This window comes from Ochotona curzoniae, unplaced genomic scaffold, assembly GCF_017591425.1.
Source record: "Ochotona curzoniae isolate NIBS_2020 unplaced genomic scaffold, NIBS_Ocur_1.0 contig_21, whole genome shotgun sequence".
Classification (NCBI taxonomy): Eukaryota; Metazoa; Chordata; class Mammalia; order Lagomorpha; family Ochotonidae; genus Ochotona; species Ochotona curzoniae.
Window position 1 is genome coordinate 8,075,049 of NW_024465322.1, and position 19,817 is coordinate 8,094,865.

The 19,817-nt window shown below is 40.0% G+C and overlaps 1 protein-coding gene across 2 annotated transcripts in view; it reads left to right on the forward strand.

Moving 5' to 3' along the window:
• Positions 1-19,817, forward strand: part of GLRB (glycine receptor beta) — a 38,226-nt gene that overhangs the window by 12,439 nt on the left and 5,970 nt on the right. Inside the window, exons 2-7 of one of the 2 annotated variants that reach the window (XM_040971325.1) lie at positions 5,086-5,192; positions 6,827-6,894; positions 14,516-14,745; positions 14,848-14,930; positions 15,924-16,064; positions 16,820-16,972. In XM_040971325.1, the coding sequence (XP_040827259.1) occupies positions 5,086-5,192; positions 6,827-6,894; positions 14,516-14,745; positions 14,848-14,930; positions 15,924-16,064; positions 16,820-16,972 (782 nt within the window). The remainder of the gene's footprint in view (positions 1-5,085; positions 5,193-6,826; positions 6,895-14,515; positions 14,746-14,847; positions 14,931-15,923; positions 16,065-16,819; positions 16,973-19,817) is intronic. The other variant, XM_040971326.1, reaches the window with a different exon arrangement.

The window sequence follows — 19,817 nt, forward strand, 5'->3', positions numbered from 1 at the left end:
CCATGACAGACTACCACACACATACACATCTATCCATAAACACATTTTTTTTTTCTGACAAATTTGGGCTAAATTCAATTAATCGTGTAAAAGGTGTCACTTGATTGTATTCACCAACCTTCTGTTCACAGTATAACTTGTGAAAACAGAATGGAAATGGTTTACTGAATCTGTGAAGAAAGATAATACAGTTTGAGATACATAGAAAAGTACAGACAAATAAGTCTGTAATAACCCAGTGATCATCCGAATTAATAAATAACTACTAATTTATTATTTAAAATATTGAAAGTATTTATTTTATTTCTACCGATTTGACAGCTATATAAAAATGGGGCCAATGCATTGGCTCAACTGGCTAACCCTCCACCTCCAAGTGCCGACATCTCCTTGGCATGTGCCATACCAGATTCAGATCTGAAAAGCGCTTTGGCCACTGTTGAATTTGTAACTTTATGGAAAAATAGTGCAATCCCTTTGGATTCAGAATGTGGGTTTGAAGGAGAACATTAAGACAATAAGCTCCTATGCCCCGATTTTAAAATGGAACTACGTGCTGTGGTCAGTAAAGGGTCCTGGAAAAATCAAGCTTTTGTACAGCTAATGGAAAACTGAACTTTCCACTTTGAAGAGAAATTGCTGGATCTTTCTTTACTTCTGGAAAAGATTACATCATACGACTGTATTACCTGACACATTCCTTGCATAGTTTTACATGTTAGTAATGACATTGGTTTAAGTTTGGGCAAGTGAACAAAAGAAGATTGGTTAAAAAGACTTTTGATATGAAACATGTTTTTCTCTAGTCGATGGGTGGCTTTTTAGAACAAGTGATTTTCTTTTGTCAATATCATTTTCAGGAAATAAATCCTGCTTTGTAACACATAGAAATTATTGATACATTTCTTTAAATCAAACAAAAATAACCAGCTAACAGGACAACACATTCGATCAAGATTCGAAATTTTGAGACTTTGATTTTGAAGCAGGCATTTATTGACTGATATAATTAAATGATTCCATTCTTCTTCCTGCTCATTTTGTATAAATAATACTGGCCTACTTTCATGATTAGCGGGGTACATACAGCAACGTACAGACAATAAAAAACGTAGCCATCTAATTGTTTCAGCTCTTTGGCAAACACTGACTTTATCTACCTAATGTCCTAAATGTATTTTTATTTTGTCATTCTTAATCTGTCTGGTTTTTCAATCTAGCCATGAGAAACAACTTTGTGCGGTGAATAACTTTTCTGTCTAAGCAGGTGAACGTATTTCTCCAGTGAAAAGGAAAGCGTGTCGCAGTTGGTTCTCAAATAGTCCTTCCATAGTGAATATTGCTGTGACTCATGTGGGTTAGCTTCCAAGGGCATGAACAGCTCCTCTCACCTAAGGGAGCAGGTTTAGGAGGAAATGCCATTCTTCCAGAGGAAAAGGTCAGTGGAACTGCCGTTACCGTAATACAGGCAACCTGTGGCTGACCTGGAATCTTGCGAGGTCTAAAGTGCGTCACCCAACGTGTGTTTAATGCCTTAAAAACAACCTACACGCCCTTAGCACCTCAATATTACTGTCAGTCTTGTGTCTATCTTGTAATACACATGGAAATAAGAAAATAATGCTAGAAAGTAATTGTCGACTCATTCGTATATTTGTGTATGTTCATTTCAGTAGGGTGACATGACTGAAATAAGGTTTTAGAAAGGAAATGAATAGTCTGGCATGGTAGCCTAGCAACTAAAGTCCTCACCTAGCATGCGCTGGGATCCCATATCGGCACCAGTTCTATTCCTGGCAACCCTGTTTCCCATCTAGCTCCCTGTTTGTGACTAGGGAAAGCACTGGAGGATGGCCCAAAGCTTGGGACTGTGCACCCCTGAGGGAGACCCAGAAGAAGCTTCTGGCTCCTAGCTTTGGATCAGGGAGTGAATCATGGGAAGGAAGATCTTCCTCTTTGTCTTCCAATAAAAACAAATTTAAAAAAAAATAGAAAGGAAATGAAATCTAAGGCAATTTAAGGGGCAGGTTAGATGTAGGTTATTTAACTTCATGGTGTTGTAAATTTTTAAACTTTATTCCTGTTGTTGATTTTGTTGTAGATTTTTCATTTAAGGCAATGCATAGTAACCGTGTAATAGAGACTATCATATCCAGATATGAAGATACGAGGCAGTATGCATCTCTACTTCCAGATCACAGATGGACTCCCAAGGAAACTGTTAACTATATCTTGACAATGCTGGACTGTCTGTCATTGTCTGTACCCACAAGGTCAGGATACATTCAGGTAGCAGACTGCTGGACTTATGACTGCTTATGAAGGACTGTACTAATGTTAAAATATGGGGGAAATCAGTGGGAAGGAGGGAGTATGGGGAGGGGCTAGGGGAAAACCCAGAGCCAATCACAGAGAATTGTATCATTTTAAAAACAAGTTGCAGTAATCCAGAGAAGGGGGCAGGTGTGGCACTGAGTCTGCTCCTGTGAGTAGACAAAGCGCACTAGGTCCTGGAGACGGAAGTATTTTTTTCCTGCTGTTTAGTAGCTGTAACGTGTATAAGTGACGCTGACCTTTGCAAATCTGTTTGTTTACAATCCTTGTCTACACTCTGGAGAAACAGTGGTTTTTCTACTTACTGATTGTTGAATTGTTTATTTATTGGAGAGATAAACTTCTGATTATAAGTTAAAAATATTTCATTGTAAAAATTAGAAGAAAAATAAGAACGCAAGGAGGAGGAATATTGGGAGTAAAAAAGGAAATATAATAATGCTAGTGGGTTGGGGGGCTAGACTATTACTTGATGAGCGTAACTTCAAGCTGGGGGGAATTCAGGCTAGAAGATTCTGAACCACAAAAATGACTATTCATCGTTTTATGGTCTCATTGAATAGAAGGGATGTAAATGTAGGGATTTTATTTCAAGTGGCACAATAATAGCAGTCTCTTACAGAATCAGTACAAGCATTTTATAGTCAATTCTATTTATATCGCTTGAAGGAGACAACTGGCAAATGGATTTGAACACTAATTGGCATTGCCATATCAGTTTTTCTTACATAAACTCATTCTCCATAGAGTTTTCCATGTTTTGATAAAGGATACCAATTGTCTCTAGATCGGTTACAGTTTTGCCTGCATTGAAAGAGAGCATTTCATTATAACTCCCCAAGCTCTTTAAGCCATGGTGTTAGAGCTGGTGAGGCCGTGAGGGGCAATTTAAAAAATCTATATAATGGCCTGCACCTTTGAGAGGTTTAGCCAATTGATATTTCTCTGAAGGATTTCTATTTGAAAGGATTGTGTCAATTCATAGTGTTTTTAGATTTTCATGAACGTCTTACTAGCTGTCTCTTCCATGTCACTTTCCCCTTATCGGTAGGACACACTAATCTTACAGGAAAGAGTTTTGATTCCAACGTGAGACCAAGTCTCTCACATCTAACTTTGCTGCATATAAATTAATATGGTTTGTGAATCAAGCCTTCTTACCGTTTCTTTTTTTAAAGATTCATTTGTTTTTATTGCAAAGTCAGATATATAGAGAAAGGAGGAGAGACAGAAATATGTTCCATCTGATGATTCACTCCCCAAGTGAGTGCAACGGCTGGTGCTGCGCTGATCCAATTCCAGGAGCCAGGAGCTCTTCTGGGTCTCCCACGCAGGTGCAGGGTCATAAGGCTTTGGGCCGTCCTCCACTGCTTTCCCAGGCCACAAGCAGGGAGCTGTATGGGAAGTGGGGCTGTCAGGATACAAGCTGGTACCCATCTGGGATCCCAGCATGTTCAAGGTGAGGACTATAGCCGCTAGGCCACAGCACTGGGCCCCTTTTTAACCTTTTCTATACAGAACATGAAATGTAGAATATACCTACCATGGTTTTATTTTACTTGTGATTGTCATGCATTTTTGTTTGTTTTTGTTTTGATGAGTATAATTATACCGGAATTTCTGGCTTCTGACTTTAGCCTGGCCTGGCCTACTTGTTATTGTCGTGTGTATTTGGGGAGAGAACCCACAGGTGGAAGATATCTGTCTCTCTCTCTCTCTCTCTGTCACTGTGCCCTTTAAATAAATATTTCTTAAAAATATATGGTACTGAGTTAGCTTGTTTTAAAAGGAAACTACACATGTTTTTCAGAATTGGTTGCACCATAATAAATATGTGACCTATTTTTATATCTTGGTCTCCCATGTGGAGGCCAGGAACCCGGCACTCGGCCCCGTTCCCCTGCTTTCCCCAGTCCACTAGCAGGGATCTGGGCCAGAGATTAAAAACAGTAAGAGTGTCTGGCTGTTTAAAGATCAGTTTACTTACATGAAAGGTAGAGTTACACACCCACACACACACCCACTGGTTCACTCCCCAAATAGTTCCAACAACCAGAGCTGGATCAGGCTGACGCTGAAACCTTAACTTTTGCACTCTAAGACCATGTCCATGTCACAGGCAGCGACTCAACCCACAGTTTCTTAATACCAGCTCTCCAAAATATCTGCTGATTCCACTTTTAGTGGTGCCCTCATGTCACAGTAAGATACCTAACCCAACTTACTTGGATGCCATATCTAACTCATTAAAGAGAACAGCCATTGCGTCTCTTGGGAACTACCGTTATATAAATCTCAATATGATTCATTTATGAATTTTCAGATCATCTCTCTTGACAAGTGGTAGCCTTCCCATGCTCCTGTAGGCAGAAGTTTCTCATTGTGTGTGGCTCAAGAAACGTACCTTGCCATTTCCATCTCATGTGTTTGTCTAGATTTCAGACAGATTCCTTCCAGAAGAGTGGGATGCCTGCTTCATCGAATGTAACAAAGTAATGTGCAATATTTAGGACAATGTCCCATGGATCTGGTGTAATTAATGATGAAATAGTCTTCTCTTTGTCAAAATTTTCTATTAAAAATATTGTTTTGGCTACTGGCAAATGCTAGCACTTTTCCTTTGTTTGTATCCAGGAAAGACTTGTGGTGGCTGTGGATTCTCAAAGCAACCTTGCCTGCTCTACCAATGAAACAGTCTATTCCTGTTTGCTACTCCTAAATACTCACTGGGGTTTGCTCTCTCCTCCCCAGCCAGCAGTCTGCAGAGGACCTGGCCCGAGTACCTGCTAACTCCACAAGCAATATCTTGAACCGGCTGCTGGTCAGTTATGACCCCAGGATCAGACCAAATTTCAAAGGTTTGTTACCCTCTTCCAAGACTCTTCCTTTTTTAACTTATAGTGAAGCATTAAATTTTTCTTTGTGATATTCAAGACAATCAGATTTCAGTTGGCTGTTTTATAATGTTCTGGGCTACCCTCAAGATAATTTGATACAGTAATATTTGAAGAAAAATATAAATTTGAATAGTTTCATAGATTACCAGGTATTTCAAAAAAAAGCACAGAAATGCTTTGCTGTGAGTTAACAAGCACACTTCTATGATAGATTTTCTAAGTAGTGAGTACACTAAACCTTAAGGTTTTAAAATGTATAGGCTGTAGATACAAATCTAACTTTCATTCAGAGGCCAACATTATAATTTATCGATCAGCTGCTTACTCACTTAAAGAAAGTGAACAGATATTTGTATTAAAAGTGCACATTGATGAAAAAAAAATTGCCTCTAGTTTTCCAAAAGATGCTGACTGTACGTATTAGAAAATAAAATAGCTTAGTGAAAAAAGTGACTGTATGTTCCACAAAGCAGGTTCCTTTTATTCTGACAAATATTTCCATTTTTTTTTACAGCTTTGAAGAGCTGAAGTTTTGTTAAGTAAAAAGTCCAGCAAATTACACAGTTGTATGAATTTTTTGTTTTGTTTTCTTGATGAATTAGGAGAGGATATATGAAAGACCTCTGGAACACTATAATCCTGCTGGATAGGGAAGGCATTAAAGTAGATCAGATTAACATGATCAGGTTTGAGATTTTTTTTTTCTCCCCTCTTACAGAAAATAAAAGATCCACAGCTGCTTCTAGTCAACTGGAGTTGTACAGCTATGTTGTAAAAACAGGAGTTTTGCTCATTACTAAAACCTATTCAGTTACTTTCAGCAAGAGCCATGGGCTGTCACATGCCTACCGTGGACTGGTTCAGCACCTGGTTTTCATCAGTCAGTGGTTATGTGGCTAAAAGGCTGAAGTCACATTTTCGCTTTGATGACCCAACCAGCAGCCACAGTGAACTCAAAAGAAAGAAAGAAATTTGCAACTTTATACTTTTAGTTCCCACTCCATGAACTTTCAAATTATTTTCCAACAGGTCAGGCTAAAATTCTTATAATGACTCTATCACAAAAACTTCTAATTTCATTTTTTTTTTGCATTTTTATAAATTTAAATTTAAAATGGAGTAAATGAAAGTAAAATTGATTGAGCACCATTTGGCCAGGTTAAGAATTTGAAGAGCTTAGAAACAAATGCAAAAGGAGGACTAAATCCCATTTTAAGATAATTTTCTTACTGTATAGCTTAAGTAACTGTGCTTGGTCAATTTATAAATGATCCAACGGTAAACGTATTTTGCACAGTGTCTTCAACTTAAAAGATAAGTATTTCTAAATAAAAATCACAGATATGGTCAAACTCAAGTTTACTTACTTTTTGATTCTTGTATGGAAGAATTAGTAAGACTACTGAGGCTGTAGATTTTGTCTCGCTATTGGATTGGAAAGCATGAAGCAGTCTACCACCATACCACTTTGAAATCACTCAATGTCAGCTGGAAAATGTAAAATAAAATAAGCAAATACACTGTGAAATATGAAGAATCTGATCAAAATTTTTTATTTTGCAAGCATTCCATTTATCATTAATTTTTATTTGTAGGCATTCCTGTTGATGTCGTGGTCAACATTTTTATCAACAGTTTTGGATCTATTCAAGAGACAACAATGGTAAATAGATCAGCATTAACTTGATATTCTCAGTGGTCAGAAGTTTCACCTAGGACAGTGAAATTAGCATTGAAACTGAAAACATAAGGGGAATTAGGAAGAATGCATGCCCTGCTATAATGCAAAATGCCAGTTTCCTAAGATTTATTGAATCAATGATTTTGCTGTTATGTCATTTTGTTCTTATATTTGTGCTTGTTCCAACTGGTTGCCATTGCCTGTACTGGGAGAGTGAATTGGTGAGAGCTGTGCTTGTGTATCTATTCTCTCTCTCCCTCTCAAATAAAAATAAAAACTACCCTTAATGTAAAGGGCTTAGAAGAATTATATATTCTTCATGAAAAACAGCTTAGATGCCACTCTAGGGAAAGGTTTGCACAATGCAAGCTTTCGAGGCACAGTTGTCGCCGTTGCTGGTGGCCTAGTGTACTTCAACGCGTGACCATTCAGAAATGTTCCTATGTTCTCAGTGTTCCCCTTCTCTTGTTTACTTGGAACGGTCGTTACGCTCTCTGTCTTGCTTATTTTGTTCTGTGTGGAGCAGGGAGTTGTACAAAGAGAGAAACGGATGTTTGCAAAAGAGGTCCCTGAAAAGACAGTGTCCAATCGGGAAGAGCAGGAGGACAGGCTAAGGCTGGGAAGGAGGCCCGCTCACATCTAAAGGAAAGCTACCAGGACTTCCTGCTGCCTGTGACGAGTCAAGCTTTAGTGACAAAGGCGTACAAATGTATTAGTACATTTCCAGAACCGTGTACAGTCTAATTGCTGCCTGATCCACTTTGAAGACATTTAGTAAATCTATTTGCTTTTCAAGCTTTTAGACTATGAGCCACTTCAACAAAACAGGAGAGCACGTTCATGGATAAAGGGAATTGAATACTGAAGTTCATTTGATTCCCAAAAGTTTGCAGTCTCTGAATAGTTTTTCATATTAAGCACTTTTTCATGAGCTTTGTGAGGTGCCCTCACTTTAGATTTAGATGCGTGCACTACTTCTTTTTCTTTTTTTAAGATTGAGTTAGTTGTATTGAAAGGCATACTTTCAGAGAAGAGAAACAGAAAGATCTTCCATCTGCTGGTTCACTCACCAAATAGCGGCAAAGGCTGGAGTTGAGCTGGTCTGAAGCCAGGAGCCTGAGCCTTCTGACCTTCTCCTGTGCTAGCTGTGGGACATCCTGACAAGAGTGGAGAAAAAGTACAAATTTAAAACCACCAGATTTTGCCTGACCTAGTGTCTACTCAGTAATGGGGAGGGGGTCCTTTAGTGGTCATGCATTTGTAAACTAATGCATAAGTCTATGCTAGACTTTCATAGTGAAAAAAATGCTGAAGGACTGAAATATTAAATTTATATATATATAGTTAGTCCTGCAATGCATTTGTTTGATAACCAAGAGCCAAGTAGCAAGCTCAGCAGGGTTCTGCTAATAAAAGAAGTGACAGTCTGAAAGCTTTTCCTGCCAGTCTGGACCCTTGCACTTCCACTGGCAGCTACTTATTCAAGGAAAGGCAATACAGAACAGAGACAAGGAATGGATAAAACAGTAATAGCGCCAAGCCTGGTGGCAGACAGACATGTGACAATTTCTACAGGAAGGGGTTAACCCATTCCTCTAACACCCAAAGTTGTTATCAGACATAGCAAACATGCAAGGTACTTTCCCAATTATATCTGAGAAAAAAAAAATCTTCCTTGTTTACTTTTGTTTTTTTTTTTCCTTTGAATGCTAAATAGTACTGGCTACACTAAAAGTAATCTTGCATAATTGACTATGCTTAATTGGGTAGTATGAAAAAATATGGCCGTATTAATATTCCTTATGTTCTCCCACATCCTGTGGTCATGCGATACTGCAGCCTTCGAGTTCCCATTTTTTCTTCTTGGTGCACTCATTCATAAGCTTCCACCTCTGTAAAATATCATTAAAGATACTGTTAGGAATAGTCATCAACGTTAACAGCAGCATGCCTAACACTGCCAAAGAAATGTTGCTTTGCATTTGAACTTGCTAGAAAAGTCACTTCTCAGTTTATCAGTTTATATGCAAGAGTTAGGGACAGCTGAGAAGCAGATAATCAAAATGGTGAGGGCTATTTGGTAGAGGCTAGGTAACATCTGCTCTACACTCTGACCTACAGGATTTGTTGTTTTTTTTTTTTTCCCCATTCAATTTCTACCTTAGGCTTAAATCAGTAGGGTTTTCATAATTGAAAATGGGAACCATTGTACTCATACGGGAACATTGGGTATTATGGTTTATAGAAATAATCCATATACAGGCACTTGGTCTCTAGAAATACGTAAGAGTTCTTTCATGTACATAAAAGCCTGATTGTACAATCCATTTTTTCTCTTTAGTTTAGGCATGCTTTGTAATTATCTTGGGTTATTATTGTGCTACGATTCATGATCCTGTCAGACTTTCTCTGACTTTCTGCTGCATGATGTTTTGTTTTAATAATAGACTTCGTCTCCTTTTGGGCAACACAGCTGTGCCTGTCAAGAAGAAAAGGAAAATATATTTTGGATCAGCTAAAAGACCTTAATTCTAGTCCTTGACAATTGTCCTTTGTTGTTTCAAAACAGATTTATGTTTTCTTCTGTAAATAGATTTCAAATCCTTTCCTTAAGGTTAGTTAGCTGGTTGCTGATTATTTGTTGCTTTGGAAATGAATGTTCCGGCATGAGTTTCATTTAGTATGTTGTAATATTATACATACCTGTCCCAGCTGTTTCTACTCGACAATCTTAGACAATGTTGTTACACATCGTAGATGTGAAATGATTTTGTATTCAATGTTTTAACGTTATTCATCGTCAGGCTTTGCATCCTGTGGCAGACATGCCTCTAGAACTTTTCTCTGTTCTAGTCTGCAGAATCTACGGCCATGTTCCAGATGACAGGAGTGATTAAATGAACCACCCCGTGCTGGGAGTATTACCCCATTTTATCCAGGTGGATTTGTTATAATCACAGGGTCTCTGTAGTAGAGACATTTCAAGTCCAGTGAGATTGACTTTAATCTTCTGAATCACTAGTTGCAAGATTAGAGATTTCTAGGGTTTTTTTCACTTTTAAAATTTATTTATTTTGAAGATTTATTTATGTGAAAGGCAGAGTGGCAGACAGAGGCAGAGGGAAGAGAGAGGGAAAGAGAAGAAGAAGAGAAGGGATTGAGAGCTTCCTAAGAGTGGATGATCCACAGGCCGCAAATGGCCATCACAGCTGGGGTTGTCCAGCCTGAAGCTAGGAACCAGACACTGTGTCCGGGTCTGTCCTGTGAGGCTACCATAGCGGGCCCCTGTTACAGATTCTTAAGTGTAGTTCTGCCTGATGCTGTGAGAACTGATCTGCTTTTTTCCCTGAGTGTAAAATTTTATCACAATGTAAAGAAAAATGGGTTAAATATTGCATATGTGACAGTTTTTAAAAAGTGACAACAAGAGTTATCATAACAATGTTGTGAAACAGAACAGTTGTTACTAAAATACAATTAGTGAAACTTAACTGGTTATAATATTTTGTTGGGAAATGTCTTATTGGCTAGAGATGGTTTAATTTTGGTATTACTTTGTTCTGAAATTTTGAGGGAACATCCGATTCCCAGAGAATGACCCTGTGCTCTTTGTAATGTACAATGACTAGTATTTTTGTCACCAAATACTTTAAAAGCAGATAAGTAATTTACCACTAGCAAAAGAAGTCTATTTCTGATGGAAACTTGTTCATTGCCAAACGAATGGTAAATCTGTAATTACTGAGATTGAATAATTAAAAGTGAAAAATAGGCTTTGAAGGTAGTTGTCGTAATACAGAACATTTTAAAAGCCAATAATTAGACAATTATTTGGAACCTGTCATAAATGATCAACCAAAGCATGCCAGCTAATGAGATTGCATCCTTTAATGAGTGCTTAACACCGGTTATTCATTTAGATTGTAAAATCTGAAGGCATATTTAAGTATGTATAAGTTTATTACAACTTGCCTTGAATCCCAGGTATGTAGCTGCGTGCCTGACGCAAAGGCCTCGTTGAAGCCCCAAAAGAGTGAGCAAGAAACTCCAAGGATCATGCGTTGAATGAGACAATTTCCAGTTTTGTGGGGGAATCCTTGAAAGGTGATCCTGACAGAGTTCGAAACCCTGTTATGGGACCAAAAATCCCTTACTTCCCAAACCAGAAAATGATAAAACAAATAAAGAGAATTATGGACCAACAACACATCAGAAAGCTCATTCAATCATATCAGGTGGTATTACGCCTGGCATAGGAGTTCAACTTATGCAACTCAATAAATGTGATATACTATTTTAACAAGCTGAAGATTCAATAGGAGCTCAACTGCAGGAATACCTACGATATTCCTCTCAGATCTGGAAAAAAGTTGCTAAAATGTATAAGGAAACACAGAGACCCAGATTAACTAAAACAGTTTTAAATAACCAAAACAAAGCTGGATTTGAACCACAACACCGGATTTCAATACAGGGTGATTGTAATCAAGATCGTCTGGTCTTGGCACAAAAACAGACCCGAGGATCAGTGAAGCAGAATAGAAACCCAAGAAATGAACCCGCACATCCATGGCTAACTATTTTTTGACAGGTGCACTGAAATACCTTCCTGGAACAAGGACCGTCTCTTCAACAAACGGTGTTGGGAAAATTGCATCTACATGTACAGAAGTATGAAAAAAGACACCCTATCTTACATCTTCTACAAAAGTTGACTCTGAAGGAACCAGGCATTTAAATCTATGACCTGATATCATGAAATTAAGAGGAGCCAACACTGAAGACTTATTGGAAAAGACCCCCAAAGCAGAGGTAATTCAAACAAAAACAGGCAAATGGGATTGTATTGAGCCTAAAAAAGTCTGAACCACCAAGAAAACCATGCAACAAAGTAAGGAATGGGAAAAAGCATTTTCAAACTATGCAACAGATAGAAGTTGAATATCCAGATCAATAAGGAGCTCAAGAGGCGCAAACACAACAAAACATCCAGTGAAGAAACAGGCATTTTTCAAATGAAGAAATTAAAATATCCAACAGACATTTGAAAAAAAAAAAAGTGCTGTTTCACTAGCCGTCAGAGAAATGCACATGAAACTGACGGATTTCAGTTCACCCCGGTGAGAATGGCACAGCATATCCACTGTCGGCAGGAACGTAAACTAGTGCAGTCATCATAAGACAGCATGCAGATAACTCACGAATTTGAAAACAGGTCTATGAATGACTCAGACATCCCTCTCCTGGGAATCCATCTACAGCAAGTAAAATCGGGGTGGGGGGAATCCCCAGCGCCTATAAAACTGTACCATATAATACAATGTAAACAACAATAAAAAAAAAAATAAAATAAAATCACCATGCCTGTAGCAACTCGATTCACCCTGAGACGGAATCCACCCAGTTGCAACACACCGGATGACCCAATAAAGAAAATATGGTGTATATCCGTATACAATGATATACTATTCGGCCATAAAAAGAATAAAACCAGCTTCTGAAGCAAAATGTTAGATTCGCCAACCACCAGGGGAAAAAAAAAATAACTCAGCCGAATATAGAAAAAAAAGTTAGATGGCCTTTATTTCAGGGAGCCACAGTCAGGGGCTTACCTTCTCTGTGCAGCAGACAGGCAGGCGTGAAGGAAGGGGCTGCAGAGGAAGAAGAGTGTGGAAGAAGCGGGGAAGGGCCTTTTTAAAGGAGGAAGTTAGGGGAAGAGGAAGCAGCCTCAGAACGGCTGCACCTGTGACTAATTTCACCACCTGTTCCAGGTTTGGCTGGAAGCAAACTCTGCCTTCCTCCGACCTCCTGTGGCAGCCAACACAAAACTGATAGAACAGGAGACCAACATGCTTACTGCAGAGAGCCAGTCCCCAAGACAAGCACCATATACCATATGATTTCACTGATCTGTCATAGCTCACACCCAGTCCGAAGAATATAGCCTGTTTAAGAGAGACTGACATCGGGGGATCGTCTTGTTTGTGGCCATTGTACACACTCGTAAGGAACAGTTTTCCTGCTTTCTGCTTGCTATGGGTTGATAGCTCTGATAATGCGTTGGAATGTAATGTCTGTGGTTGCCAAGTGAAATGAAAATATTTCGTGGTAAAACTTAGAAAAATCAGAGAGAACTCTAGGAGGAGGGATGGTGAAGAAGGTGGGCAGGAGGGAGGGTCAAGTGGGAAGTGTTGCCAAGTCATGAATCTGCTCCACTTTGTATACATCCGTTCACTTTGTGTAAAGAAATTTAATTTTTTTTTAAAAGCTGAGGAGGGCGGCTATTAAAAGAGTGTGCTAAATATCCAAGATGAATGAAAACGTTATTGAGAATACGATTTCACCAAAATACCATTTCTCAAATCTTTGGATCATCAGCCGCGAGACTCACAGAGAACCAGCAGAATAAAACAGAACACTTAAAGCAAATGAGAAAGCCCCTGAAATTTTTTTAGAAAAAAAAAAAACCCTTTTGATAAGGAGGCATATGAAAAGCAGGACAGCCTTGGTTACATTGTGGCACGGTGGGTCAAGCCACCACTTAGGCTGTTGCATCTCATGCTGGAGCATTCGTGTATGTCCAGGTGCTCCACTCTGTTCAGGTGTCTGCTAATTCATGCTGGGGGAAGCTGGTGATGGCTCTTGCGCTTGAGCCACTGCTGTCTATGTGAGAGACTCAGACGGAGTTCTGAACTGGCTTCAGCCTGGTCGAGCCATGGATGTGTCAGGCGTTTGAGAACTGAACTACTGGTGGAAGATCAAACTATGTCTCTCTCTCTCTCTCTCTTTCTCTCTCTCTCTCTCCTGTGTGTGTGTGTCTGTGTGGGTGCACATTCTAATGTCCATGAGAGAAAGCCTGAGATTGCGCCTTTCAAGCAGATTTTATTTTAAAAGTAGCATTACATAAAGCTAAGGAGCAAGCAGAGGACAATCCTTATGGATAGGATTGGGATAAAAACACCCAGCCAGACGGCTTCTTCAGTCTCAGTGGAAACACGTGTGAAGTACAGATTCTGTGTGGAGGTCAGGGGCGCACAACATGGGGTTCTTGTTAGGATACATACTTTATGTTGTTAAAGAAATTTGAAATGCTGATAATAATGCATAATATGCTTTATTATGCATATTATTCTGCAAGGCAGATGGAATATCGCTAAGTGATATTTATAGCTTTGTGTTTAGCATCAGAAAAATCAAGAAAGGTTTCCTTTTGCTTCTTATTTCTTCTTAACTAAATGTAATTTTAATTTTGGGATAAGACTGACAGTAGCATCAAGTGTCTACCAGCATGCCTTTATATTGTTGTTTAAGCAAATGCATTAATGAGCAACTGTATACATGGGTAACTACCACTAATGAAGTTACACTCGGATGTTTGGCCCATCAAATGCTGTGAAATATCTCTAGAGAGTAAAAAGACACAAGAGGTTTTGTTGTCGTTAATATTACCGATGGTACCTTCATCTCCTGTTGTGTTCCTGATCGATGTTGGCAGAACAACATGTTTGTGTGGCTAATCGCTGGATCTGTCTTTGCGCTGCTGCTGGACGCGGTCTGAAAAGCAGCAGCGCACGCACACCTGTACGGCTGTGTTGTTTTCCAGGACTATCGAGTTAACATCTTCCTGAGACAGAAATGGAATGACCCCAGGCTGAAGCTGCCCAGCGACTTCAGGGGCTCGGATGCCCTGACCGTGGATCCCACGATGTACAAATGTTTGTGGAAACCTGACTTGTTTTTTGCAAATGAAAAAAGTGCCAATTTTCATGATGTAACCCAAGAAAACATCCTCCTTTTCATTTTTCGGGATGGAGACGTGCTCGTTAGCATGAGGTATGTCTGTGTTCAATATTTCGGTGCTTTGTTTCCTTGGCACACCACTGGGTAACCTCGAAACGTTCGAATTCTTCCTAAGATCTTTTTTGTTACTTCCAGGTTATCTATCACTCTCTCCTGCCCCTTGGACCTGACATTGTTCCCCATGGACACCCAGCGTTGCAAGATGCAACTGGAGAGCTGTATGTAAAGAGAATTCGCAGTGACTATGGGAATAACACGCTTGAAACGCCGCGTCTTCCCTAAGAGTGGCCAGGCTGATGCTTTTGATTATGCATTCTCTGAGGACTTTATTTAAGAACCATAGGGTTATTCCTTTACTATTAAGAAAGACAAACCCCTCTTGTACAAATCTGATCTTGTGCAGCTCTGTGTGTGTCTGTCTGTGTGGTTACTTCTTTATTAGAAGAGACTGAAAACATGAAAATCAAATGCATTGCATGATCTCTCTTTTTTTAAATGATTAATTATTTTTATGTCTGATGATTTTTACATAGTTGATTGGGATTTTTAAAAAGTTGGTTGAATAGAGAAGTTACAGATTTCTGCAACATTATCTTTGAAATGGATCTTTTTTGTAATATGTTTTCCATGAATTTTTGAAGGCTCCTGTACTTATTCAAAATTCCATCTGTGTGTTTGCATTTCAATTCTTCCACTGGGTGCATGAACACACTGCTTTAAATTGTGCAATGTGGATTCGGGGCCAGCACACTGCCTGCTTAGACCAGAGCCGTGCTGCCTAAGCCAAGCACCTGTTCTTTAGGGTTTCAAGTGAAGCTGTATTGATGCCTGTTTCAGAGCTGTTGTGTGGCATCTAGTCATGGTACAATGGCGATTGCTCCAGATACATAGTTGCCCTACTCATTACATCTCTTTAAATACTTTAAGTAATAATTTACAAACCATAGAAGTGTATATTCTGAGTGTTTAAATTGCTTGTGCACTTTTTGGATGAGCTACGAATTCTGGCACAAATGTGTAAGTCACTGTCCATGATGCCATGTTTAACTAATTTCAACATGGCTTAAGAGGTGTGTCTGCCGTGTTTTTATTAATGCACTTAAATGTTATCTCTTTATTTGTTAACTGCAATGAGAAGGCCCTAAATTCTTATTTTAGCTATGTTTAATATTCACAAATATCAGGAGATATTTGCTTATTTTTCTTTACAGTTGGTTACACAACTGATGATTTACGATTCATCTGGCAATCAGGGGATCCTGTTCAATTAGAAAAAATTGCCTTGCCACAATTTGATATTAAAAAGGAGGATATTGAATATGGAAACTGCACAAAGTACTATAAAGGCACTGGTAAGTTACATTCTTTTAAAGAATTGAAACTAAGTTCCATTGGAAATTCATTTCAGTGTTACTGGACATTACAGGGAGCTAGATGAAGAAAATAAATATAAGAAGTTTGTCTTAGCATTTGCATGTGATTGGCTCCATCAACTTTTATGAGAAGCAAGGCAGCAGGGCTGTTTTGCAAGCTGTCTGTAACTTGTGCTGATTGGAGGGCTGTGAGTGACGTCAGGGCAGCCCTAGAATGGTGTTTTGAAGCAGTGTGTGCGTGCTGCTCGGAAGGGGAACATGGAAGTCCTTCGCCTCAAGTGGAGAACATTCTGAGGCCTTGACAGCAGGGGTTAAAGTTGAGAGAATCAGAAAAACATTTATATACATAAATACATATATGTATATATATGCCAGAAGTGGTGATTTATTCCTTATGCTCGTATTAACATCCAATTCTTGACTGTTTAAGGTTTAGCTATATGCAGGCAGGCTGCCTCTTTTCTGTAAGAAATGGTGTGTGTGCGTGTAGGGAAAGTCGCCTTGCCAACGTTCAGGAGTGCTGCTTCGTAGGTCTGTCCTACTTTGCTGCTCCTTCTGGGATCCCTTCAGATCCTTTCTCTCTGTCTTTTCCGACTGCATCCGTGCGTATGGGAAAGTTGGACCCCATGGGCAGTTCTGTACCGAGACTTCAAAGCCCAACATGGCATAGTGGAGGAGCACGTGGGATTTATGTCCCAGTGTCACAATGTGTTGTGTGGCTTTCTTTCTGAAAGGCTACTACACGTGTGTGGAGGTCATCTTCACCCTGCGCAGACAGGTCGGCTTCTACATGATGGGGGTGTACGCCCCAACCTTGCTGATTGTGGTGCTCTCCTGGCTGTCTTTCTGGATCAACCCGGACGCAAGTGCTGCCAGGGTCCCTCTGGGTAAGGTGCTGCTTGCTTCTCTCTCACGGCAGGGACTCGTTAAATGTTCCCATCACTAACCAAACAGTCAGTTTCTTTGAAACAGTAAGTTTTGTAATCAATTTTATTTCATTTTTAGGTTTTCTTCAAAACTTGCGATCAAACTAGGGTTTTTTTTTTTTTATGTGTATGTGCTTAATAATCAAACTGGGTTTTCCCTTTTGCACTTTTGGGATGTTTTAAAGTTAATCGATTCTTTTTCTAGCTTAATGTAATGATCAATAGGTGATAGTCACAGATAGCTAAAATCATAAAGTTCCAAAGTTAAAAACAAATAGCTATTTCAGTGGACATCTTTCTGAACAGCATTGTGTAGTGTCCCATGCTCGTATGGAGCAGTGATCAAATGAATTTAAAAAAAAAAAAATCGTGGCACCTGTGTTGTGGTATAGTGAGTCAGGCTGCTGCGTGCCACGCTGGCATCCCATATGGCTGATGGTTCATGACTCAGCTGTTCCATGGACCATCCAGCTCCCTGTGAACGGCCTGAGAAAAGCAGCAGCAGATGGCCTGGGTGCGAGGCTGCCCGCCACTCACCTGGGGTTCCTGGGAGAAGCTCCTGACTCGACCCTGCCTTAACCAGTGCGTCTGTGTGGTGGCTGAACCAGGGCCGGAAGGATGTCGTTTTCCTCTCTCTCCCTCAGGCTTTCCCTACCTCCCTGTAACTGCCTTCCAGCAAATAATCTTTTTCAAAGAAAATTTTAAAATGTAAACAATGAAAGTGCCATTTTTCCTAAGCACAAAGCATTGCGTGCTGTGCCTTCTGCTGTCCTTAGAAGAGACAGGGCCAGCTGCCTTCCATGACAGGACTCGATGCTCAAGTCCTCTGATTGCGTGTCGTTATTTTATTTTTATTGGAAAGTCAGACATACAGAGAGGAAGAGAGACAAAGAGGAAGATCTTAGGCCCATTAAATCATTCCCCAAGCAGCCGAGACAGCCTGAACTGCGCCAATCAAAGCCAGGAACCTCTTCCAGGTCTCCCACGCAGGTGCAGGGTCCCAAGGCTTTGGGCCATCCTTGACTGCTTTCCCAGGCCACAAGCAGGGAGCTGGATGGGAAGTGGGGCCATTGGGGTTAGAACCGCCGCCTATATGAGATCCCAGTGTGTGCAAGGTGAGGACTTTTAGCCACTAGGCCACTGCACCGGGCCCAGAAACCAGTCTTTAGAAAACTGTATCTCAGTAAGGATTAGAAATTCTTTGCTCAAGAAGTAAGCAAGACTACTTCCTTTGATATTAGAAGAATGTTTATCTCTGTGTGTGTTTTCTGCAAGTGACCTGGGATTCACGTAGGCAAGTCTGTGCTTTTACTAGCTTCTTGCAGAGTGACGGATTGCTACATTCAGTTTTTTTTTTTCCTTCTTCTAAACAGGTCTTGTGCAGAAGTCTCCATCTTAAATTATGGAAGGAATGAAATAAAATACAGATTTTAAACAGAAAACTAGCAAGGAAGGAATGAAAATGATTTTCTGAGTGCAGAATTTGCTGTTTTATGGCTAACAAAAATCACAAAGACAAAATCTATAATCAAAAATGTGAAAAATTCCATAGTAATGGTGTATGTAAGAATAAAAACAAAATTACACACTGATTTCTTTGGGAAATGAAAATTAGCTGTGCATTGAATTAAGAAATATAACTAGACCTAAATTCATTTTTTGTTTATTTAAAGTATGATTGCATGATAATTAAGTTTGCATGTTATGTCTCCAAGGGTTTTTCAGGCACTTCTCACTCTGACATTCCCTTAAGGTGTTGTGGAATCCCAAAACCTTTGTCTTGCTCAACCCAGAGCCAGCCATTCAGTGACATCAAAGTGGTGGAAGAAGCCAGGTGTTCATGTTGCAATGCCCAGGGAGGCAGGGAGCTATGGCGCAATTCCCCAACTCCCTGGGGAATGAAGGGAGGTAGCATCAGAGCGGGGACAGAGCCGAGGGTAACAGCTCCTGTGCAGATCTCCGGGTAGTTCAAAGTGCTTGTGGCTCCTTTGTGATTGGTCCGGCACAGGAGGCCGGCATGGTCCCCTGACGAGGCCTTGAGGGCAAGGCTGCTGTGTTCTTCGTGGCTTCTGTGGGTGGGATGGGTGCTGCTCTGTGATCCAGGCTTGGAGTCCCCGTGAAACATCTCCTAATGGAGTCCAGTGCCGGAGTGGTCACTGCTGATACAACCAGGGACTTCTGAGACCGGTGGCTTAAAGCAGCATGGGGCCACCGTGAGAGCCTGGTAGCATTCTGTTAACTTAGCGACTTACCCTCTAGTAAGGGGTTGACTTTTTTATTATTATTGTTGTTTTTTGATACAATTTAGTTGGCAGCGGGCTCTCCCCTCCGCATCCCCCAGATTCCCTCCCCTCCACTCTGTCCTCCCCTCTAGGTTCATAATGTGTGTCCATCAGGAATTTCCCCAAGTCCATCATGCTTCCACGGCAGTGTCTCCCAGCCATGTAGAAGAATAACTTTTCGTTGTAGGTTAATTCTTGTATGCTGTGGCCCTCATGTAGGTACAGTGAGGATTAGGCCTTCGTTGTTTAAGGGTTGTACCAATAACAGTTATATGTGGACACTGACTATCTCAGGTGGTTATAAACAATCCACCTCTTGTGGATGGTTAGTTAATAAATTACATCACAAGTTCTTGTTACATTAGGTACAAGTAAGTATGAAGTAACACTGATCAACACAGAGTAAGATTCACATACGATATCTCTAGATTTGATATCATATTATATTATGTTAGAGCAAACATATGATGTCTGACCTGTGGTTCCTCCACGCTATGGAATACTACTCGGCGATCAAAAAAATG